At 39.4% G+C, this 25,895-nt stretch overlaps 1 protein-coding gene across 1 annotated transcript; it reads left to right on the forward strand.

The window, feature by feature from the left end:
* The first annotated feature begins 180 nt into the window (after window positions 1–180).
* Window positions 181–25,895, forward strand: GIPC2 (GIPC PDZ domain containing family member 2). The gene is made up of 6 exons (XM_064147859.1): window positions 181–535; window positions 6,682–6,867; window positions 10,591–10,771; window positions 13,976–14,085; window positions 14,808–14,889; window positions 23,838–25,895. The coding sequence occupies exons 1-6, from the start codon at window positions 302–304 to the stop codon at window positions 23,990–23,992; spliced, it is 948 nt and encodes a 315-aa protein (XP_064003929.1). The 5' UTR covers window positions 181–301; the 3' UTR covers window positions 23,993–25,895.

A 25,895-nucleotide genomic window follows, 5' to 3' on the forward strand; every position in this document is an offset into this window, starting at 1 on the left:
GCTGCAGCTGTGGCCGGTTGTGCCTTCTACGGTGAGCAGGGGTGGAGGGGCTGTGCGGGTCCCCCTTGCACACCCCCGCTCTGGCCGTGGCTGAAGGTGTGGGGGCACAGGAAGGGCAGAGCCCTCGTCGACCGCATTCCACCGCCCTTCATTGGCCCCAGGGCGGGCGGGTGGGAGCCGGGCGGGGCGCTGGCCGGGTCCGGGCCTCACCTGGCGGCGGCATGGCGGCGCAGGACCGGGGCGGCGCCGGGGGCAGAGTCCAGCGCGGGCGGACGGCAGGAGCCCGTGACAGGCGCGGAAGATGCCGCTGGGGCTGAGGAGCAAGAGGAAGGACAAGTCCAAGGAAACCTCCAAGCTGGTGGAGGGCGAGACGGCGGGGCCGGTCCCCGCACCGGCCCCGGCAGCGAGTGCATCGCGGCTGCATTTCCACACGCAGTTGGCGCACGGCAGCCCCACTGGCCGCGTAGAGGGCTTCGGCAGCGCCGGAGAGCTCTACGCCAAGATCGGCGAGGCCTTCGGCATCGACCCTGCCGAGGTAGGGCTGCCGAGCCGGGGGCGCCCGCGTCTGCGCTCTGCGGCATGTGACGGGGCCCCGAAGGGCGCGGGGGAAGGAGGGGGGCCCGGCTGCGCACTGCAGCTGCCGGTGGGCATTTGTTTGCAGAGTTTCGTGGACGTGTTTCCCTTTTTATGGGAGAAAAAACCCAAAAATCCAGTTACTGTTTGCGAATGAGCGTTACCATGCGGGAAAGCATATACGCATAAACGCATTTAACTTTCACGTAGGGAAGCAATCGTCCCTTTAACCGAACTCTCTTGAATGTCTTGTTTAACTTGTTGCCAGCCTGCTGTTCAACACAATTCTTAAGCACTGGGGCAAACTATTTGGATTACAATTGAGTAAAGTGATTGTTTGCAGTGCCGGAATTACCGGTTGATTCGTATTGATTCGTTCCCGTTAAAAAAAAACAACAATTCAAATCAAACCCACACAAAATTATGCATCCAAGAGGGAAAATACCCAGAATTAAGGTAATGGGAGGTATAAGCGCATTAAATCTGGGTACACTTTGACATTTCAACTGAATGTGATGTTTGGAGCTTTCTGCTTTGCCAAGTAACTACTTTTAAAAGGTGTACTTTTTAAGTGAGGCTATTTAAACCAATAACAGATTTTTTTTGAAACTCAGCTGCTTTCTTGATTTTTTTTTCTAAGCCAAGTTTTAAGCATTTGCTTGTATTCTTCTCTGTAAATGTATTGCTTTCCCTTAGTTAAAAAGGCAGTGGTTGTATCAAGCTCTTCCTAGGTGCTTCTGTGACCCTTAACCTCTGAGTGGCACGTTGAAACTAAGTGTTAACATTTCCTTCTGCTTCTGTTTTCTCATTTGTAGCTGGTTCTTTTAAAAGTGGCAGACTACTACTACAGACTTTGTTCTGAGTTTGCTGCGGCCTGACCTGAAAGCGTTTCCAACAGTAAATTGTAACGGCAACAGTGGCTACAGTCAACCACTCACTGTTCCATTAAAGTAACTAAAAAGTACCAGCAGCATCCAACGCACCTGTGTCCCAGCTGCTCTCTGTCCCTTTGCTTCTCTGTTTTCCTTCTTTTGTTTTGGCCCATCTCCGGTTATACCTTTTACTCTCGAGTTTTCATAACTGCCAGATTGTCTTTTATTGTAGTTTCCATCCTGTCACTGTTGAACTTTTGTTGCTGAGCTTTTGGCTCTACCAGCTTGAGACAGAAGAGTCTTCACCAGGAAATTCCATTTTGTATGAATGGTGTGCTCCCATTTCTACTGATAGATGTATAATCTGACCCTCTCAAAGGTTGTAGAGGCAGCACGGCATTTCACGAGTATCTGTTGCCAGCCCTGTGCTGAATTAGAGATTTTTTTTTCTCTTTATTGTCCCATTCCTATTTGGTTTGGTTTTTTTTTTTTTTTAAATGTCTTTTATTAGTAAAAACGAACAGAGAATTATTACTGGAGGCATGGAACTTAAAATCCTTTATTCAAGATCAGTTGTTTTAATGAAGTGAACTCAAAATAATGATCGAATATATTTTCTAGTTTAGAGGCACAGCAAGGCAAAGAACCTGGATCAGAGAGTCTTGAAACAGGATTTTGGATGGAGATGATAAAATGGGATAGATAAGTGAATAGTACCAGGTGCTATGAAATGTTAATCTGTTAGGAACTGCTGAACTTGCTGAAAGTAAGGGAAGATTAGATATTTTAAATGGTATTATTTGTTAATTAAAGCTGCTTTTGGAAAGACAGTCTTATGTAGAGAATAATGACAGAGGCTACACCTGATGAAACTGAAAGACACTGAAGTACTCAAGTGCCATTTGTAGGTGTTACCTGTCTAGGAAAGTTTCTCTGCCCTATCTTATGGGCAGTGTGATACCTGAATGCCTTTGGAAACAGGTACTATCACAAAGATCTCTGCCCTGTAGTGACTGAGGTGGAAAATGGAGATGGGGAGGGAGAGAGGTCAGTGTGCTCGATGTAGAGAGCATTTGGTTAACTGTTGCTGAAGGGAATACATTTGATATGTGGGTTTATTGCGTTGTAGGCAAGGGTAAGGATTCTTGCATAAGTTCCTACTTAAGTAGTTTAGTATGGTTCAGAGTGAGCTAAGCTTGTAATCTGTCACTTTTTACTCTGCATGGTTACAGCACTTCATTTCCTCTTCGTATCAAACCACGCAGGACCAGTTGAGTTTAACGTCTTTAGACGAGTCCTTTACAGGATCTGTGACTGACTGTCAACAGCAACAGTGAAAAAAGCTTATATAAACCACAGTATTTATTGTTGGACAGACGCTTCTGTGCAGATATGGATCATGAGAAGGGTAGGATGAGGACAAAACAAGATGGGTACTGCTTTAAAGGGCACACCCTTGCACTCATATGATGTTTGCCTAGTATTTAGGAAGGAATGGGCCACAACAACTGCTTTCTTTCACAAAGTATTTGTGTAGTCTTGGCCATTTAGGATTACTACTCTTCTGTAACTATCAGGAAAAGCAGCAGGGAATGTTACGTTACCCTGAAAGTGTTAAGTGCAACCCATATGATAAATAAGTAAGTACTGACCGAAGGACAATGTGGGTCTGTTAAAGCATTTGGTGGTGGTGTGCTCCTATGAGAGCACATGGTAGGGCTTTAAAGTATTCAAAGTAGCTAATCAGGCACTGGGAACATGGATATAAAAGTCCAGCTGTAGCAGGGCTATTTCTTGATCAGATGAGAAGGGAATGGTAAACTACAGAAGCTATATGGACTTTTGTTTTGTGTACTCATAATTTGTTGATTCTGATTATTTTGTTTGCTCCTGGAGGTGAAGTATGGTGAGGCTGGTGAGATAAGTTGAATGCTCAGTGGGTGTGTCTGCTAAGAGCCCATGGAGGCTGGGTTTTCTTTCACAGTGCTAGGAGTTTGTTTTTCTTAAGGGGAATGCAGGAAAAGGGAGAGTTTCTTGGTAGCACTAAGGGGAGAAATGCAGCTCCCTCCATCTCTTCCATTAACAGGAGTTCAGCTGCTGAGCTTGTGTCTGGGATGTCGTTTCACAGGTCTTGCCTCCTTATGCTAAACAGTTAAGTATCCGGTGAGGCTGTGGCACATTAAATTTTCATAGAAGTATTTGATTTAACCCTGTTCAGTTTAAACTTTTAAGAAAGAATCCTGAAAAATAAGCCACTGCTGAAACGTATATTTCTGAATAAAAGTAAACTTATAACAAGAAAAAAAATCTGAGATGTATTTTAGGAGGTTAATGAAAAGGGTCAACTTGTGAAATCAGCATCCTCCTCACCAAAACGCTTGAAGTTTTACAGCATGTGCTTATCAGTTGAACAAATTGTTCACAATCTCGCCTACAGATTAAGACTTTAAATGAACAAATTTAACACTCCCTACAAATCACCTCCTCCCAACCCTGTGGCAACAAGCATTTGCTTGCTGTTCCCTTAAGGCGTGCTTAAATTTCACATCCATGTTACACCTGTGTGATACTCGTGGTGTAATGATCTATTTGTCAACTACTTTAAAGATGTATGAAAGAGCCTTCAATGCAATTGTTGTGTGCGCTGTTGGGTGGGGTTTTTTTGTGTGTTTTATTTGTTTCTTGGTTATTTTAATAGGCAACAAACCAATGAATGCTTAGTTTGTAGTACTTTCAACATATTTGAAGAGGTTGCATACCTGATAGAGTGCCAGAAACACTCCAGGACTTGGAGAACTTGGTTAGTCTGTTGCTCCAGCTGGTTAAGGCTCCCACATTTTCATCAGGAAGGATAAAGCACACAGAAAATGCATAGGCATTTTCTTGATCTACTGACATCTTTCTCAGAAGCAGAATTCCTGTTTCCTTACCTTTTAAATGCAGAAAGTGTTTATGATCTCCTCTGCAAAGTTGGGATCTGATTTTAAAAACACTTCTATTAGCTTTTGAGTATGTAATCTATCAGCCAACTTATTTTCAAGTTCTTAAGATATAAGCTTAATATGGAAAATGAGAATGTAATCAATATATAGATATGCAATATGTTATTGCATATATACTTTATATAGCACAGTGCAACCCTGTTTTCATTGGCTAATGTAATCCTTTCCTATTGAAAATACCAAGGTAGGGAGTAATCTTTTAGTAATCTTATCTGACAGATCTCTTTTTCATAAGGTTATGCATAAGCCCCCAGTTCCTGCCAGCCAAATGGAATTTTCTTGTTCTGTGTGCCACACAAGATAACTCAGTAAAGGAGGTATCCTAGATACTTTGTGACTGATGTAATAGTCATGATTTATAACATCTTGCTAAAGTTGGCATGAAATGTCACAGCACTTCTATGCCAAGTTAAAGATCAAATACCTATGAAGGTTGAAGGTAAGAAAAGACAGACAAGACTTGGAAACTTCACATTGAATTTTTTGCTCAATTCATTTCTGGGTAAGAAACTTACTATTAAAAATATATCAATCTTTGAATGGAAGGCATAGAGTAGTAGCTGTTAAGTATTTAGATATATAAGCTATTATTGGGCATCTATATTAAACTTACATAAAATCTGTGTAAAAAAAAGGACCATTTTTGAACTGAGAAGTGTCTCAGTTGTGTACAAATAAAGCTGTGCTGCAATTGATAGATGGTGTAACTGTATATTATCCTGGGCAGATACATCTTTAGTACATTACTCTGCATATATCTGTTCTGAGAAAAAGCAGTTGTTCACTAAAGGGGATAAAGAATGAGTTAAGTTTTATTTTTGACTGGTTGATGCTCTCTCAGCCTTGTGGTTAGCACAGAACTGAGTCACAAAAAATTCTGCAGACTTATAGGCTGTAGTAGGAATGCCATCCAGATGAAGGTCTAAAAAGAGAAACTGTGGATCAAGTTTCTAAATATCACATTTCTACTCTGTTGCCAATGTTATCTATTCAAAGGTGTGACAGTAGTTACTAGACGATTGTTTGTTTGACAAGGTCAGATGAAAGAGTCTAATGTCTTAAACATACATAGTACTTGTTCCTAAAAAGAACTGAGTTGCAGTTGTAAACTGCTTAAGTTATTCATGTAGCGTGAAAGAGAGATGAAAAATGTATATGTGAACTTCGTATAGTCTGTTTGAATTGAACCTTTGTTGTTAAAAAGGTAATATTGATGATCAGATATTATTATTATTTACAAAATAAAATTAATTTTTGTACTTAAGGCCTGCCCAGATGGGCCAAATTCCTCCATGCATCACCATGGTGGGATGAAAGCAGCATTTTTATCCCAGAGTAGTACAGCTAGGTTGTACAGCTAGGTTAATTGCATCCTGCCTATGACTATGATAGTAAACCTCCATGTTAAAGAACCACTATCATAAATGTAGGGAGAAACAGGAGTGCCTAACACCTAGAGTTGAAGTCAGGTCTCTCAGAAAATGTTATTTATAAAGAAGCAATTTGCTTTTTCTCTTAAACCTTGCTTTTACTAAGCTGGATCAGAGATAACATCCACTTATGCTGGAGGAAGGATAAGAAATTAATGAAACCAATTGGAGACAATGTGCTTGGAGCTAAGGAGGGAGCACATGAAGCAATATAAAATACTTTATGTTCTCTTGTGACCCTTCTGTATTGGTAGCTCCTTTTTTATTTTTTCCCCCTTGAAAGTGCTTTCAAGCAGATAGATTTTAAAACAGTCCCTCGAGATGTTAGAATCCTGTGGAATTCGATTCCTGTGGATGAGTGAATGATGAAGCAAAAGATGGTAGTGGCTCTTGGTTTTTCTTACTCTGACCTCTAGAACAATAGGTTCTGCTCTAGCTCAAGATGCCTGTGTCAGAGCTGGTGTTCTGAGGCAGGCCATGATTGGCTGCTTACATAGATATGTCTCTTTCCTTTGCTCCCTGTCAGCTCTTCTGTGCAGAGTTTGAGCTATTGATGTTCCCTGTCCTGTGTATGGATGGAGACTATTGCCTCTCCTGGGGCAGCTGGAGAAGGAGAGTTATCGTTTCAGCTATGGATCTATCAGAGAGGCCAGGATTATGGTCTGTTTAACCTTCCTATCAAGCGGAATAATATATTGTTAAACTTAATAATAAATGTAATTAAGTAAAGTTCCTTCCATCCTAGTGCCTTCTGTGATTATGTGATTCTGTTTCAGGTAATGTGTTTGCTTTCCTCCTACACAGATCATGTTTTGCACTTTGAACACTCATAAAGTTGATATGGACAAGCTCTTAGGTGCACAGATTGGCCTTGAAGATTTCATATTTGCCCACATAAAAGGACAACGAAAAGAAGTGGAAATACTTAAAACTGATGATATGCTTGGGCTTACCATTACAGACAATGGAACTGGCTGTGCATTTATAAAGGTAAATTTAACTACCTTTATAATTAGTTCTATAGAAGATTCTGTTACTGTAATAGGATAATTATTAGTTTATTGATCCCCTAGAAGTATAAGGTCTTATACATGGTAAGTGGAAAAAAAAAAGGTTGCTTTTCTTTAGGTACATCATTCAGAGTTAGTTCAACTATTTCTGTACTGCATGTCACTCAAAATTAGTTCATTTGTTCATTGCCTCTGTAACATGTGTCAGCTTTATACAGTGACCATTGTATTTTCTGACCTACCATGAGGTGGTAGGGGTTAGATACTGCTTGCATCTGTCTCCTCTTTTTTAAAGTGATTTTTTGATGTTGCTGATTAAGTGCTTGTAGAATTTCTGTCACTCATGTGATAATGAGATCATGTTCTTTCAGTCTTTATGACTGTTCACAGGCCAGAAGCCTTTGTGCTGTATAAGAATAGGTACAAGTATTGTGCTTGTTCAGCTTTCCAATATTGTTGCCTTGTAAGTAGGGTGAATTAGAAGGTGCTAAGGATTAACACAATTTAACACAATTAGCTTGAGCAGCAACTGTGGTCAGTAACATGTACAGTATATTAATCCTAATTGCCTTCCTCCTCATCTTCTATGTGACCTCCAGATATTATATTTTGAGACAAGAAGAGGCTGAGGAAATGATGCTACCCTTCTTCCTAGAGTAGGTATTAGGAACCTTAATCACATTTTCTACCTTTTAGATGCTTTGCTCTAATCTACTCCAGTTACCCATTATTAGTGAGGCATGGACAATTATCTTTGATTACTGCCTTCCCAATTGCTGTTTTCATTGCTGTTGTAAACAGAGCTGCTTGTGTTGGGGAGGCTGTGTTCTCTACTCATTCCTTAGCTACAATGGATATAAAATAAGACATGGTTTATAAATAGGTTTGTTTGTCTTTGTTGTGGAAAAATATGATCGGGGCCATGCTTGAAATAGTTGAGATGCACTGGAGGTTTCAGTAAGCATCTTTGGAAAATCATACCTTCATTTTTATGTTTATAGACAGAGAATTGAATTTCTAGTGGTAGCATCTATGCAGACCTTAACGTTCAGTCATATTGCTGCTTATGTGGCACTTTAGAAGAAGAAATTGAAGTCAGTGCTTCAGTGATTAAAGATCACTTGTGCAGCACTGTACAGAGTATTACTCTCTCTGTGTGGTTGGTAATATGAAGACAGAGAAAAGTTATCACACAGACTGCTTGCATAATTAGAGCAGACTGGAAAACCCTCACCACATTAGGAAGAGAAGCCTAATTTCTAAAAGTTGTCTGAACAAATGTCCTTGTGCTGCAATATAGCGAAAATTGTGCATTCTTTATGAGAATACATCACTTTGGAGGAGTTTCTACAAGCTTAATTTGTTGCTGTTACATGTTTACCTTAGAAAACCACTATAGAAAGTACATATGCAGAGGTAAAAGGTGCATCTTTATTGGAAGTGACTGAGCAGATAATGTATCTAAAGTCTGATAGAGCTCTTTTTGTTTATGTGTTTATTTTCCCTGAAAAAAAAATGTTCCTGTGTTCCATTCTTAATTAACAATTAATATAAAATTTATCTATCTGTGAGCTGTTGTAACAATTTTATTGCATTTTGAATAGTGGGGCAGTTTCTAGGTTTGAGAAACCTAACACTCTGAGCAGCAGACTCTTTTCCTGTGAAATCTGATGTTTTGCCTTATTAAGAACAAAACCTGTGGTTCTTCTACTTTCACAAATTTGTTTTCTGGGTATGTGGCCAGATGGGAAGATGTATTATGGAATCAAATTAGCCATTCAAAGAGTAACAGTAGAACTGAAAGCATGGCTGACTGGTGTTTAAGGAGACATTATAAAATGGGGTGATGCAATTAATTTTAAGTGTTGCATAAGGAATACAGATCCTAGCTTCTAAATGGACTGTGGAGGACTTGAAATACAGGCATATCAATTGTATTTTAATTACTGTGACAGTGTGATTTTACTGTCTCTGGTCGGTTAACTGGGAGTGATGATTAAAAACTAAGTAATATGAAAAAGAATGTTTGATATGACAGAAATAAAATAGTGTATATTACTTAAATGGTTTTGGTGTTAGGATTCAAGCTAAATGAAAATTGATTCAACATGTAGACTCAGACAGTGACTAAATACTACACAGAATGGTCTGGGATGGGAGGGACCTCCAGAGGTCATCTAGTCCACCCCACCTGCAGTCAGCAGTGACATCCCCACTAGAGCAGGTCACCCAGGGCCTCGTCAAGCCTCACCTTGAATGTCTCCAGGAAAGGGGCCTCAACCACCTCCTTGTCCCAGTGCTCCACCACCCTCATAGTGAAGAACTTGTTCCTGACTTCTGATCTAAATCTGCTCTTCTCAAGCTTGAACCTATGCTCACACATAGCCACTAGGAAGAAAATTAACTCTTAATTCAGCCAAAATCAGGACAAGTGTGCATGCTTTTGAGTCCTGGCACTCAATAACAGAAGTGAATCTGGGACCCAGTTTCTGGTGTGTGTGCCATACTCCCCTCTTCACTCAACATGAAGCTTCTTTTTGGTTTTAATTTAGGTATGTTAAAGAAAAAAAGAGCTAGAAAGAGTTAAACTCAGCCCAAAGCTAAAAACTGTCGCAGTATGTTATAGGACACTGAGAGATATCACACTTCCCACTGCTTCTCTCAGATGGAGGCACATATGTGGGCTCAGACATGCGCACACAAACAAGAAGCAGGTTTCTGAGATAGTTATGCAGCTAGGCCAGGTGTTATAGTAGTAGGTGTTGATGGGTTTATCTCCCTTGTCTCACTGTTATCTCACAAAAACCCTGAAAACCAGCAGTTCTTATTGAGAAGGGTATTATTTGGGAAGGTATTAGAATGAAATTAATATCTCTGCAAGATAAAAGATGTTTTATTATATCAGAGCTTTTTCTATTAAATAGATCAGGACTTAGTCATATGATAAACAGATATGATAGCATATAACAATAAATAGAATCACTGAAGTTTGAAGTGTCCTTTATCTGACTTCATAAACCATTGAGATAACTTAATGTTATTTTCCTCACATTTTGAATTCCACTCCACAAACACTGTCAATACTAACTTCTTCTACTTTCTATGACTTTTAGGCCACCTGTATTTGTGCCAAAAGATGGCATTTAGAATAATTTCCTATTGTTGGTTGCTCTTTCAGAGAAAATACTTTAGTAAACAGTTCTGTAGCCTGATGAGGAAAGTGGTAGAAGTTTCACCACTCTGGATGTGTCTCGTTAAGGCTGGTCCTTTACAGCATGTAATTTTTTAGTGTATTACACACATTTTGTTATGTCCTTAGATTGTACATGAGAAAATAAAGGTTCTGTTCCTATACTTGCTAAGCTATCAAAAAAAACCCCTCCCAAACTCAAATATTTACATTACTGACATATCTGAATTCAGTTTTGAAGGACATTATTAGCTTATTCAGAAGCCTTAATTTCTAAAGTATGATTGCATTCTTTCCCCCCTCGCCCTTGATTTTATATTCAGTGTTAATGAAAATAGATTATTTGAAAATAATGCTTTCCAAAATATGTTTTATTGAAATTGTATAGACAAAATGCACTGGCTGGTATAGTAAGCTCTCTGTTGTGTTACTTCTTTACCTTTTAAAGAGATGTTTCTGATCTTTTTTTTTTTTTAATTATCATTATTATTTTCTTTCAATCTTAAACAACAGCGAATCAAAGAAGGTAGCCTTATGGACCAAAACAAAACGATCTGCATGGGCGATCACATAGAGAGTATAAATGGAAGAAATGTGTCAAATTGTCGGCATTATGAAGTTGCCAAAATGCTAAAAGATCTGGAGAAAGGCCAGATGTTTAAGCTGGAGCTGATAGAGCCTAAGAAAGCATTTGGTGAGTGACTTGATTGTGCCTCTTATTCACTGGTTATCAAAGTTCCAACAATGCATTGCATTAGATTTCAGCCAGGTGCCTAGCAGTCATCCTGGTGTGGGCTACCTCAGCCAGAGTCACCATTTCTCAATTCTTTTGCTGCTTGATCATGCAAAATAAGCCCAGGAATTGTTTTGTAGATGCACTTTTAATGCATAGATCACTAATGTGCTAATCCTTGGGCATTCTCTTTTCCTCTATTGATATGTAATCCCTATTCATCTGTGTGCCAGATTTTCCCAATTCTGTACCCTTTACAGGTGACTGAACTCTCTGCTGCAGAACGATGCTGCAGAAAACACTGCTACATGCCTGCCCGCTCTCTCTCTCCTCAACTTTTTGTGGATCTCTCATCATACAGACTTAGAATAATGCAAAGTCCTATCTCTAGCTGCCACCTGCACATGTGAGAAAGTAATACCTATATAGGAGGAATGCATTCCTACTGCTAGTTCTTATGTGTATGGATTTTATCAGTGTGATAAACAGCAACAGAGTAGGTTTAACTTAGTCAAAATAGAAACTGAGTTTAAATTTCTCTCTCTCTCTTTTTTTTTTAAATCCCACTCCCCCAACTATGTAGCATTTTTCTGTAATAAAAATGTCACTATAGTGCTAAATTATGTTTGTACAAGTCCTCGTGCACACCTACGCTAACAAAATCCACAGCAACAAAATCCACATCCTGAAATACTCTTTTTCAAATCTTTCTTTACCTATTAGTTTACAACTGCTGTCATACACCAGTCTTGACACTTGGTGTCAGAATAGCAACAGAAATCAAAAATGAGAGAAATGTGAAGGTTGCTTTTGGTACTGCTGTGAAGAGTGGCAGCTATGACTTTAATTTCAAATGCAGTTGAATATAAGTTTGTGGTACTGTTAAGTGAATGTGGATGTTACACCCTACAGTCAAGTAGTATTGCTTATGTGTAGTATTGCAATGAATAATACAGGGATATAATTTTAATATTGGTTTATAATTTGTAGTCAGTGCTAAATGTGTTACATGGTCTGTAATGACCAGATGAAGCCAGCATTTAATTGATGACGTCAGCCACTATTTAATAGCAATCACATGAGACAAGTGATTAAGATACCTTTTTATCTGCCTGTGCTAGGGAGAAAAACAGCTAATTCCATGTCAGCATGTTTTCTCTGAAATTAAAGATGTATGTTATTTTTTACCTACAGAAATTAACTTTCAGGTTTGCAGTGCCCAGTAGGTTAGAATGTTCTACCTATAGCCTTGGGTGCAGTTAGACTCTAGGCACAAATGTATTCAGGGTAGTGTTTAAGAGGTAACATGCAGAGACCAGACCCAGAGGACATGACAAACAAGATCAGATCCTGCTGGACAAGTAGGCACTGAATTCTTGTTAATTTCAACACAAGTGTGGGAGGCTGTAGAAATAAGAGACAAGCTTCAGAATGAAATTTCTAGTTTTAATTTTTCTTCCTCTCAGACAAATGTGAACCCCCCCCCTGCCGTGTTTTACTGTTTGAGTAAACACAGGCTGCTTCAGCTATGCTAGGCAAGGCTTGTAGCATGGAATTAAAGATCTGTCTGAATAAGATTGGTCCTTAGCAGTCATAAGCTGGCCCTGTATGAATTGGTGAAAAAATAATAGAAAGAAAGTACAAAACAACATAACACAGGCTCTAAGTTTAAATCATGTGAATATAAAGAAAACAGTTTCTGTGATGGCCAGAGAGCTTTGGTCTGATGTATTGCAAATAAAGGTTATCCCAAATCATGTGTTAATGGTGACAGAACTTAAAAAATATGTATTCTGTATCAGGATTGACCTTTTAAACAAGTCTGGCAGAAATTTTAAGGATGTTTTGCTATTCCAAGGACAGTTTAAAAGCACTGAGGGAAAGTGTTGATACCAAGTGTATATATTAGAGAGTATGCCATATCTATTTGTTAAAACAAAAGCAATTCAACTTGATTTTTTCTAAACTTGTTCAGGAAAATATTTTCATTTTTGACTACTTATTCAAGAATGATGCATTGGAATCTACCAGGTCAAAATAAATATAGCAGTAATAGGGTAGGTTTAGATTGGACATTGGGATGGTTTTTTTTTTTCACAGAAAGAGTGTTCAGGCATTGGAATGGACTGCCAAGGGAGGTGGTTGAGTCAGCAACCCTGGATGTGTTTAAAGGTTGTTTATGTGTGGTGCTTGAGCATATGGGTTAGGGGTGAACTTTGTAGAGTATGCTTCTTGCTTGGATTTGATGATCCCAAAGGTCTTTTCTAACTGGAATGTTTCTGTGATATGGCCTTGCATTCAAAGAGACCTTATTGGAAAGGCCTGCTGTTGAGAGCACATTTAAAAGTACTTCAGAAAAATTACCTTCTCTCTCCTGGCACTTTCCAGATTTACTGGTGTGGGAGCTACATAGTAAGTTAAAACCTTGGCATACTTGAGTGTAAAATTATGTCCTAGAAAAAGAAAGCCCAGTCTTCAGTGATGCCATACTTCATTTACTAATGAGGATGCCCTTACCCAAGATTAAACAAGTAAACTTGAATTCAGGTAAGGAAAACTTTGGGTAATGCCAGATATTCTCATTGGAGATTTATCAGGAGTCAAATAATGGTCTTGGTGAAATCACTGGAAAAAAAACTCCTGCAGATCTACTTTGGGGCATTTCATCTATGTGACTACAGTAATCAAATTGTCAGCTCAGCTCAGAGTGGCTCATCATGACCTCTTTAGCACTAGTGTTTGCACCACTGCATCACTGAAGAATGGAAATGTTACAGTGTTAAACCTGTTACATAGTCTGCCTGTAAAGACCTGATGACTTCAGCCATTATGTGACATTAAGGAATAAATACTTCTACTTTTCTGTTGAATAGGGAAATAAAATTATACAAAATGGATATATGAAGTTGAGTGTAACAGGCCTGCATAGATACATTGCCCAATGGAAGTCCTAGCTTCAGTTCTGTTAAGTGGACATCAAAGTTTGAAGATAAGAATTTTTTAGCAAACATATACGTCAAATAAAGTTAATTTGTAATGAAATTTTTACATATGTCTAGATAGAATAAATAGTTAATGTAATGGCCAAAGCAGATGCATCATATTCAGACGTACCATATACTTAATTTGGTATTCTTTTCTTTTTGTCGTTGTTTTTGTCTTTAGAAAAGCTGGAACCAAGATCCAAAGGTGGAACTCTGCCAGAAGCTAAGATCTCCAAAGGGAGAGAAACACTTCGTCTGAGAACCAAAGGCCCTGCTACTGTGGAGGAAATGGTATGGTTGTCTTGGGGGCCTTCAGTAATTGAATATTTTAGCACACAATTTATTCTTCCTCAGGGCAAATGAGGTAGAGCAGGAAGGGAGAATTTTGGATTTTGCAAAGCTTACAGGACTTGGGAAGAAGGCTACCATCTGCAGGGAGAATTAAAAAGTTGAAGACTAGCAGGGGTAGGATGGGCTAAGGAACCTGGAAACAGACAGCCTGTGTTTAAATGTCATGGATGACATGGATGAATTTAAGGTATGTTAGACCAAGTTGCTTGAAAAGGGGAGGGAAGAAAAGAGTGGGATGGTTGAAGAGTTGGTTCTGTTTCTGACGCTGCAAAATGTGCTGGGCTGGCATAGGGGTTTTTGTTAGGTGAGGCTGATAATGTATGTTGACATGAACATCTGTAAAATCAGGATTAGCATTTGGAAGAAGAAGTGTAATTTATTCTGGATTCCTCTTACGCTAATGAGGATTTGATTAAGATTTGTATTGTCAGGAGAGGTAAGGTTTAGTCTAAATGTGAGAGCTGTGTAACTTGACACTAATAGGAAGGCTAATGGTTGTGAGAAGAGAGAAAGAGAGTGGAGTAGCATGATTTACTTGTAGGTTTTGTAACTAGATGGCTAGGCTGGAAGTAAGAATAATCAATGACAAGTTGCTGATTATTTTGAAATCTGCATGGATATAATCAAGCTCTTACTCTTTTTCTCCCTTTATTTCAATAAAGCCAACTGAAGTTGAAGAAAAAGCAATTAAAAAAGTGGATGAGCTTCTTGAGACATACATGGGGATAAGAGACATTGAATTAGGTGAGTTTTTAATAGATATCTTACTACAAGATTAAGTAAATTCTCATTTTCTGTTCTCTAAAATTTGTTTTTGCTTTGGTCTCTGGATGTAAGCAAAGCAAAATTTGTCTAGCATGCAGTCTCAAAAGCTTGCTTGTACTTTTGTGAATATGTGTCTCTGACAAAAGAAGGAATCTCTCCCTACAAGCCTTGTAATTCTCTATTCTTCCTGCACATTAGCTATACACTATTGCAATTAGTTGTTTGCAACTAATTGTCATCACTGTATTCTTTCTGGCATATGTTTTCTAGTGGAGCTTGTGTATACCACATTTAAAGATCGTTAAGGGCAAGCATGTCTATATGCCTTTTTTGCTCTTTTGCCCTTTGGCTCAGATATATCAAAGCAGATACTAAAGTTTTAATCTGAGATCTTCATCAGTGACAGGGCAAACATTTAGCAAAGGAACTGACAGTGTAATTGCACAAATTTACCAAACTTTAAAGCTTATGTTCTGAAGTACACGGGAAATTTCCCAGCTTATTTGCTAGTCATCATGATAATCAATTTATAATGAAAAAAAAAAAACAAAACATTCAACCCCAGTGTCGTTCATACCTTACAACTCTACCAGACTTGTCCTTACAGCTGCTGCATCTCTTCCAGCCTGGTTGATTCCATGATTCTGTTAATCTGATGACTAAATAAGAACGGCAGTCTAGCCAAGTCAGATGTGCTGCTGTAGCCAGCTCACCTAAGGTCTTGTGGAGCTACTAGTAGTGAGACATTGTTATGGTAATATCTAAAATCGGCCAAGAGTTGGGAGAGGATAAACCAAATGGAAAGCAATCTTGAAAAGATAGCTTTTATGAGAGAGAAGAGGAGGTGATGCAGAAGAGAAAATAGGTCTGCCATGAAGGTAGAGGCAAAGCAAGAGGATTGGATAGGTAGCAGTTACCACAGAGGAATGAGCACAATAGGAGATTATTTGAATAGATAGAATTCCTTTGCTGGCAGCTTTTACTAGTTTTCTCACAGGAAAAAAAAAACTAGGCAAAATGTTCTTTGTGCCTCAGCTTAAGGTAGAAATGAGCTTCCTGGCATAGAATAAAGAGCAGAGCTGCCCAGAATTTTTGAATTCTCTTTTGTAGGTAATATATTTAAACTTGCCAATTCCCAGAAAATCAGTGTAATGCACCTGCCATGTAATATGCTCCAGGGAGCCCTGTGTGGTACTGACCCTATGTTTAGCATAGGGAGGATCCCACCTCCTGTCTGTCTCCTGAAGCTTGGTTCATCTCTGGCTCAGACTTCAAAGCTCTGAGTCTTGTGCCAGCTGTCCCTCTGGAATCTGTTTTGTCCCACGGCTGTTGTGGTCTTCACTTACGCCAGGCTTAGAACCATAGAATCAATCAGGATTGGAAGGGACCACAAGGATCATGTAGTTGCAACCACCCTGCCATGAGCAGGTATACCCTACCCTAGATCAGGCTGGCCAATCTCCGATCCTTAAGGTTACTTCCAAGGTCCCTAGGCTCCTGGCCCTACAAAATAAGTGGCTATCGGTGTTCTGGTTTTATTATTCATAGCCCAGAAACCTGATATCCTCCATTTTAGAGCATGGTTTCTTGGAATGTTGAGGTGTAATATGCTCTGCTCTGGAGCAGGGAAGCAAGGTCCTGTGGGAACTGGTGTTCCCTGTATTTTTGGCTCTCAGTACTGTAATGGAATGGCTCTTGTACGGTAGACTAAGGAGTTCAGTTTTCAATATATATGGCTGAGCCTATTGCCAAACAATCAAAGAATTTATAGGAGAAGTCATATCATGGTTTTTCCCTACAAGATCCAATGTCCTTCATCTTTCAGTATGTAGTTTAAAAAACTTCAAAGAATGCCTTAAAAGAAGGAAAAAGCCTTTGTCCTCAGAGATAGTATCTTCTTCACCACTAGGCTGTTGTTCTGCCCTTCACTTCTTCCTCCCAGAAAGGCTGTGAAACAAAGAAATTCTCAGAAGTCTAAGACTACAGAATTCACTTATCTTTAGTTAACACCTTTGAAGCCATTTCCTAAAGTTTAAATCTTAGTGTGGAGGGCCAATGGTGATGACAAAAAGAAGTTCCTCCATTTAAAAACAATTAAACAGCTCTAGGACTCCTTAGGAAAGGAAAGCTAATCACCTGTCACAAATCTGTTCAATTAACACATGACAGTTTTTCATGTACTGGATGTGATCAGTCACCCATGAAAATGAAATATGAGGAAAGGATTCATTCAGAGAATGCCAATCACCACTCAGCTAGAAATTTCACTCATTACTCAAGCCAGATTAGTTGAAAATGCAAGTCATCACAGTGCGACAGCCGACAAGTGATTAAGATCTCAATCATTGCTCACTCCCATGCAGTTCTGTTTGTCAGAAGCTTTGGATGTCAGTGAATTTTGCTATTTCATCTCCATTAAAATGACACTTTCATGAAGTGATTGAATTCTAAAACAGTGCCCCAGTTTTAAACCAGAAGTTAGAAAGAAAGGAAAGAAAAAAATAATGTAAAATTACAGACAGAATTAAAGATGAGATAAAACCCTTAATTTTTGCATAGTTAAGTGTCTTGACAGTTTTAAGAATGGCTGACTAAATCTGCACATAAATCTCTAAGTTGGAATAAAATCCTCAGAAATTATTTAATGGAAATTAATGCACTTTTTTTTTTGTTTTAATTTGGCACAGTTTTATATTTTTAGGGATCTAAATGATGTTGAGATTTACATACTTGCATTTTGAATGGACTTTTACCTTTTTATTTCTTCAGTTTACTGAAAACTGGAGTTAATCTGCAGAAGGGACTTGGCCTTGGAAGTGTATTATCCAGTCATTTTATGGGCATATTAGAAAGCAAGCCAGGCCTTGACTTCAGCCTTCTTTAAAACAGAAGTGTGGCATTGTGAGAAAATTAAGGTGATTTTAAATCCTGTCAGTGCTTTCTGGTAAAGCGATGTGAAGAGTTAATTAGTAGGAGGGACTCATGAAACAGTGTTAGTAAGAAATACTGCTGACTCTTTTTTAATTTCTGAGAATTGAATTGTTATGGACTGTATTTGATCCCAAAGATTCTGGGTAGAAGGCATCTATGCAATCCAACCCCAGATTGCTACTGATGAAAAAAATGATGGCTAAAGGGTTTCCCATCCACCTTTTTTCTTTCAGCATCTTTTGGGTGTCTTTTCACCCTCTGATATTTTATTCTACTCTGCTCTGGTTTTATCTTATAGATGATTATCTAGTTTTTGTTTTCCCCTATAAGATTGTTAGGCATTACATATCTTTGTGTATTCTACACCTCTGCTTAGAGGAAATTCAAACATGCTTCTATATTCCTGACTTAATTTTCAAACTTTTTTTTTTTTGTGTACTTAAAATATTCTAACAGGTTTAAACATTTTGTCACTCAAGCTTCTTTTCTTGGCTCACTAATCCAGTCCTGCAATACTGAATAGATGTTTTATGTAGAAATGCTTTGACCAAAGTGATACTCTTCCTGAATCTGTTGTTTTCTGCTCCTTCTGTCACAAAACTTGCTTTCCCAAGGCGAGTAACAGCATGTTGTGCACACTTTGGGATATATTGTTTGTTACTAGTTATTTACTCTGAAAGAATAGTGGGAGTTTGGTGAAAAATGGAAAGGTAGCAAGTCTGGTTAAATGAGAAAACCTCCATTTCAAGAAGAATTAGTACCTAACAAAAACTAACAGGAAGAAGGCATATTTCTAATGGTTCCTTGAGTGCCAGATCTGACATCACATCAAGTCATGTCAAAAACTGGATGTTGCAATGACATGCTTAATTTTCTGTCATGTTGTAAGGAAGCTGAATGTGAATTTCAAGTCTTTTGAAGTGTCAGGCCAGAATAATGGTATTTGCTACTTTTTTATGAAGGCAAAGATTCTGATATTGTTACAGCTGAATAAACATTGAAGCTTTTATAGAAGTTACAGGATAGGATATAGGTAGCAAACCCACTATGTAATGTAGGTAATAACAAAGGCAGGTAGATCATAGCTTTCATGGCTTGCGCCACTTGTGTCTATCTAAGGTGAAAATAAGGATTTTGTGAAAGAGCTTTGAAGTTATTTTAAAGGGATTGGGTTTTAAAAGCCAGTATACTCGTTCATACTCTGGGAAGCCTTATGTGCTGCTTCCCAGTTAACCTTGGGAAGATTTCCAATTCCTTTCATCAGTTTTATGCTTACAGAACTTTCCATGTTTTAAGTATAAAAGTTTCTTAGGTGCAAGCATTGCCTGAAGTGAGATTTAAAAAGAAAAAAAAACAAACCCAACAACAAGAGAAAAAGATCAGAAAACAATTGGGACTATCTGGAGTGTGGAAAAATATTCTATTGGAATAAAATTCCCGTAATCATTGTGCGGCTGTTACAAGAATCAGTGGGGGGAAAAGGAGTGGAGGCAACTTGACACAAAGCTGTCACCCTCTGAGAACCAGTAAGGTTTTTTTCAGCTTGGCAAGTGTGTGCTAAATGCCTTGGCAATCAGTAGTTTTTGATTTGCCTTGGGAATTATGCTTTGCAAATGTCATTGTGTGAACACGCGCGTTCTGCTCACTTGTGCCATTCGGGGAATGCCATCTCATGTCTCTGCTAACCGCCTGGGGAAGTAACAATGTGTGCGCTGGGGTCAGCTTTAGCCTTTCTGTACGTGTGAAACTAACAGAGCAGGGCTCGGCTGTGCACGCTGGTGCACATCGGTGGCACACACAACGCGCGGGCACAGCAGGCGGCCTGGCTGGCATCTCGCACCAGCTTGTGCGGCAATGCAGGCCTGCGGGCAGCAGGGGGCAGCACCGAGCTGCCGAACGCCTGCACCGACCGGGATCGCCCTGCGGTTTTCATTGCACCGGATGGACCTGGGAAGGGAGGGGAATGTACTTTAGTGAGTATACTACACTGAATGATCCCTGCTAATGCTTAATGCAGCTGCTTAATGCAGATGAAAACACTTCTGTTCGAGGTTGCTGCTTTCGCACAAGGGCGGCAATGCTCCTGACTCGGGCTTGGCTGGGTTGAAAGTTGTCTTGATTATCTAAGTTTAGTGGATTTTAATTTTCAAGCTTGGAGAATCTATTGTAACTATTTCTGAAAGTTCCCTGTCATGATTTGGGAAGCTCTAGCCTCGTTTTCTCTCATGCCACTTTGCAAACTCTTTTTCTCCCAGTCTTCTAGCAGTGTCTATATAGAGTAACTTCATATCCTGATTTGTATGGAGCAATCCCATGTGCCATGGTGTCAGGGATGTATGGTGGCATTGATAGGACAAATATTTGTCTTCTGCTTGTCAGGAATAAGATTCTCTCAATGCCTTCTTTCCATCTAGAGGCCTCTGAGCCAGTGTCCCAGGATCTTCACAGGAACACTGTGCAACAGGGATAAGGTTTCTTCTGGCAGGGAAGAGGTCTTGCGAGCCCTTGAGAACCACTAGTGATGCCCAGGAAGCTGGGTTACGCCTGAACGGTCCCAGCCAGAGCAGTTTGCTTGTCAAGATTTACGTGTATTTTCCTTGGCCTGCTCTGTGCAGTTTGGCACACTGGATTCTCTCTGCAACCTCACATCTGAACCAAAACATAAAATTTCTTCAGAATTACTGTTGCTGATGTCTGCAAAGTGAAATATGGCTCAAGTTTGTTCACAGCTTGTTACAAATCTGCGTAACAGCAAACACTCCTTGCCAGATGTTTGTAACTGTCAATAAACTTCAGCTGAGTTTCAGGTCAACAAAGTAATATTAATGTGATGGTTTGGGCTCTTACCCACCCCCCCCCACTTTTGAATTTGCCCCAGCTAACTCAGACGGACCCTGGGAATATAGATGAAGCAATTTATTTACAGCTAGCAGAATTTACAAGCAGCTATTTACAATATATACAGTTATATACAATTATATACAGAAATAAACAAAGAATAAACAATACAGAAGCACAACTCCCCTCCCAGAAACCTGAGTCCCCAGGAGGGGCTCTCAAACCACCCCAACACCTCCCCCGGCCCCTCTCAACCTTACCCCAGTTCTCAGGAAGAAGAGAGGTGCGGCCAAGAGGTTAGGGAGCAAGGTTAGTAGGAGCAAGGTTAATGAGATGTGACCAGGTCTGAAGGCAAAGGCAGAAGAGAAAGACAAAAAAAATGGAGAATGTTTTACTTCTTCTTCCCAGAGCTCTCAGCGAGACTGTGAGAGAAGTTGACATCAATTGTTTTCATTTCACTGCCCGTTATCTAGTTCTTTTACCAAAACATTCCAGCTTGCTTCAAACTAGCACAATTAAATATATTTAATGAAACTTAGAAAAGGGGAAGGTCCTTTTCCTTTTCATCAGAGAAATTTTGCTGTGTTGGTTCATCTGTTAAGTTGTAGTAGACAGCAGATTGTCCCAGTGAAGATGATGTTCTGTAGCCTCAGAACTTTCTTTTCTTTCTCAGGCACTGTAAAATGTGTTTTCCACTCAGAATAGTCTGGAATCTAACAAATTCATCAATATGACACTTGAATTTGATGTGCTTGTGAAACAAGCTTTGGTTGCTTGATATATAAGAACAGATGGAGAACATCTTGCAGCTTAAGGCAGGTGTGTGAAGTAGTCACAAAATGAAGCATATTTTGAAGGTTTCATTTATTGTATAATGTTGTCATTTCCTGTGATTATAAATAGAAACTGCAAAGCAGAGATATAGCTCAGAAGATAAACTGCATTCAATAATGCCATTTGTTCTGAGTCTGTTTTACAGAGTCTTCTACATCCCTCAAACCATAAAAGCCCACTGCCAGTAGTTCTTCTGGCCTGGCTTAACTGGGAGAAACTCCTACGCTGACACTTCATCCTTGACAAGTGCCATGAGCAAGAGAAGTTTGAGCCCTCACAGTTTCATTTCCTCTGATATCCCTGCGTTGCCACTGTGCCATGATGTTTGGGATAATTTGTCCTGGAATCTGAGAAGCTGTGCAGTGGATAAAGCTTTAAGGGATGAGCACAGTAACTAAGAGCTGAGTCCTAAATAGTGACCCTAGTGGAGCCATTTCCAAACTAAAGTCTAAAACTTGATAAATTCTGATGCTTGAGTGTTAAAATGAGAGAAAATGCCAAACAGCATGGCCATGCAAGCTATTGCAGTCTGCCTGTGCTGTATCAGACCTCTCTGCTTTAACTTTCCTGGGTGACAAAATGTTCCTATTCTTCGGTGGCTCTGGTTTATTGTACACAGCAAAAAGGTGTTTCCCTTGCTTTTGCGTAATTTGAATCACCTGGTTTCCAGAAATAACTTTGATCTTTTTCATTTTCTAGTGACATAAGCACAAACTTTACTGACCTTGAGGATGCTGTGCACTAAAGATGTGTTTTTCAGAGCTGGAGGTTGTAGTAACTGAAGTGAACTCATGCACTGACATCAGTTACTTTTTAGTTTGGATAGTATAGAGAAAAATGTAGATCCAAGCAGAAGAATAATGTGGCTTATCATAAATGCCTCAGTCTCTTTACTATCTGGATATGGGTTTTGTATTAAAAAAAAAATGTTAGAGCTCATTAAATTTAAGATGAAAGATTAAGCAAATCTGTTTGAGGCCATATGGTAATTTCTTGAGACCACCTTTCAGACAGCTACATACTTACTCTGTCCAATACCTAACACACCAGACTCTAATTTTCTCTATATTTTACATTAAATGTTAGGTAAGCTTGGTACTTGAGTTGTTGTTTTCTGAAGTCATAGAGTTTTGAAGTGTTTTCTCTAGGCCCATTTGTCATTAGTCCTCTATAAATGCAGCTCATGATCAACACTTAAACTCATAAAACATGGGTTGTTGCTAGCAAAGCCATTCTAGCTTGGCTGGATCTATATATAATGCAGGCTGTATGTTGTTTTACATGTTCAAACCCTATGCCTTTTGGCTTTCTGTGAAAACCTTGGCCATTTAAAATGCTGACTTACTGAGATTTTCTTAATTTCTAAGAACAGAAGAGGATTCAGCTTTGCCTTTTGATCTTCTGGTTTAGATCAGTGAGCTCATACCAAACTCCCTGAAATTCATGATAAATTGATAAGGGTCTTGTTGCAGAAGATTTGCACTTAACCTTGTTTTTAGACTCATCCTTCATGTGCCTCTAGGAATGAATACAGAATATGAATTAATAAAATTAAAATGAAGGTTAGTTGAATTAAAAATTAAACCTCTGCTAAGTAAACAGAATAATATGTAACAAGCACTCTAGTTCTGGGCTCCTCAATTCAAGAGAGATGTTGAGATACTGCAATGTGTCCAGATGAAGCTGGTGAGGGGCCTGGAACACAAACCCTATGAGGAGAGGCTGAGTGAGCTGGGGTTGTTTAGCCTGGAGTAAAGGAGGCTCAGGGGTGACCTCATTGCTGTCTACAACTAACTGAAGGGAGGCTATAGCCAGGTGGGGGTTGGTCTCTTCTCCCAGGCAAGCAGCAAAAGAACAAGGGGACAGAGTCTCAAGTTGTGCTGGGGGAGGCATAGGCTGGATGTTAGGAGGAAGTTCTTCCCAGAGAGAGTGATTGGCATTGGAATGGGCTGCGCAGGGAGGTGATGGAGTCACCGTCCCTGGAGGTGTTGAGGAAAAGCCTGGTTGAGGCACTTAGTGCCATGGTCTAGTTGATCGGATAGTGCTGGGTGCTAGGTTGGACTGGATGATCTTGGAGGTGTCTTCCAACATGGTTGATTCTATGATTCTATAAGGAAGCTCTCCTGTTTACCAGAGCAGAATGTAGGTAGTATGGGGCAATTTAAATACGTAGTTCCTACTGAATCCTAAATTCGCTAGGTAGACTTTGCATCTCCCTAAGATGACCTAACCTGGTTTTGAAAACAAACGTTCAAAAACTGTCTTTGCCATTTGTGTTAGCTATCACTTTAATAATGACACTATTTAATTTTGTTGCTTTTCAGCTGCAACAATGGTGGAAGCTGGAAGAGACAAGAAGAACCCAGATGAATTTGCAGTGGCATTGGATGAAACTCTTGGAGACTTTGCATTTCCAGATGAGTTTGTATTTGATGTATGGGGAGCAATAGGTGATGCTAAGCAAGGACGACTGGAGTGAGAACTGTGCAGTTTATCAATCCCTATCTGAAAAAAAGGATCAAATACATACATCAGAATTTTAATACTTTTATTGATATGAATAAAGAGTGCTGGAAGTATTCTTATCTGAAGCTTTGTTTTGCAAAGAAGGTTTTTGATAGAAACATAAAGATAACACTGAAGTTATGACAAGTGAATATTTTAAGCAATTTACATATAGAAATCTCTGAGAGGAGTGTTTCAAGGAGATATACAGGCGAGTCATCAAAATAGGTAATTGGTTTTTGTACATACACTTTAATACCAATATTCTGAAGACAGATATGCAACAAAGAGTTTGGATTGTCATAGAATCATAGAATGGTTTGGGTTAGAAGGGACCTCTGAACGTCCACCAGCATCTCTAAGTCCTTTTCTACAGGGCTGCTCTCAATTTCATCATTCCTCAGCCTATATTGATACTTAGGATTGCGCTGACCTAGGTTCAGGACTCTCCACTCTGCCTTATTTAACCTCATGAGATTTTCCTCAGTTCACTTCAGCCTCTTCAGGTCCCTCTGGATGGCATCTTGTCCTTCAGTCTTATCAACTGCACCATTCAGCTTGGTATCATCTGCAAACTCAATCTCACTGTTGATATCACTGATGAAGAAATTGAACAGCACTGGTCCCAGTACAGACCTTTGAAGGACACCACTTGTCACTTGTCTCCATCTAGTCAGTTTCTCAGGTGGTCCTGAACTTGATCTTCCCTAAGAATTTACCCCACTAGTCTGTGCCTAACGGTCCATTGGTGTGGTTGAATCGACACCCACATAATCTGTTCACTTAACCTCCACCTCCTGAGCCTTTTACCTATTGCATAGTGGCAGCTGAGGAGGCCTGGTGGGCAAGGAGAGGGTTCTCTTGCCTTCTCTAATGGGGCATTGCTTCCATTCACTACTTATTTTCAGGACCCTACCTAGATCCTGCTGGGAGGAGGATGCTGAATCTCTTTGATTCTGAGGTTTTTGTGGTGACTATTCCTGTCCTCGTTCTGACTCAGGTCACAGTGTGTTTCCACGTATCTATGTCTTTCTCCAACTCTGTAATGTTCCATTTTCTCTTTTAACTCTATTTCATTTCTTCTTTAGAAAGGTTCATAAACTTGAAGAACTACCTAGCTACATATTGCAATTCCCTGGTGTTCTGTTATCTTTGCTATGTATTCACATACACATAGAACTGTGGTAAGCCTAAAGCCTTAGGTTGTTTTACAGTTTGACCTAGACATAGACTTTTCTGTAGCCAGAGCTGGGAAGAAGCTACCCTGTTTCTGAAAAACCTGAATTCAGAAAAAAACAGGAGAGTCAGTGAAGGTGTTGAGTCCTGGAAGATGTTATTGGAAAGTCACAAATGATCACATTTTGGCTGAAAAGTATGTTAAACTAATTTGTGATTCAGGATTTCCAACTATGTTGTACATAAACATTTAGTTTAGCACAATATTTTGCTGATGTCAGGTTATTAAAAATTAACTGTCTCTTTGAACAGATCTACCACACCTGCATTTATCCTCCTGTTCACTGTGTATTTAATAAACAGTGATGAAGTAAGTTTTGGGGTTTAACTCATGACTAGATTCCTTATCAGTTTTTACTGTGTTTAGTTTAAGTCAGATATTTGGTAATTTTAGAAAAGGCTGCTTTCAAGAGATTATTTTAGCCAAATAATGTGTAATAAGTGTCCTTGAAAATGAAACTGAACAAGGATGTGGGGCCTGACCTGGGAAAGTGTCATAGCTTTTTAGTATTTTTATATTTCCCTAAATAAAATAATAGGTGCTAAAAATATTTTCTAAATCACCACCTAGTTAGTTCTAAGTAAATGTCTGTCACTGCCTCATGGAGATCTCTTTTAAAATAAAGACTGTGACAATAATA

The sequence above is a fragment of the Pogoniulus pusillus genome, chromosome 8 (assembly GCF_015220805.1).
Source record: "Pogoniulus pusillus isolate bPogPus1 chromosome 8, bPogPus1.pri, whole genome shotgun sequence".
Taxonomy (NCBI): Eukaryota; Metazoa; Chordata; class Aves; order Piciformes; family Lybiidae; genus Pogoniulus; species Pogoniulus pusillus.

Excerpts from the sequence above, each read along its gene's own strand:
- GIPC2 (XM_064147859.1), top strand. The coding sequence starts at position 302 with ATGCCGCTGGGGCTGAGGAGCAAGAGGAAGGACAAGTCCAAGGAAACC. Across the intron at positions 536-6,681 it reads TCGGCATCGACCCTGCCGAG|ATCATGTTTTGCACTTTGAA; the intron begins GTAGGGCTGCCG and ends CCTCCTACACAG. Across the intron at positions 6,868-10,590 it reads CTGGCTGTGCATTTATAAAG|CGAATCAAAGAAGGTAGCCT; the intron begins GTAAATTTAACT and ends CTTAAACAACAG.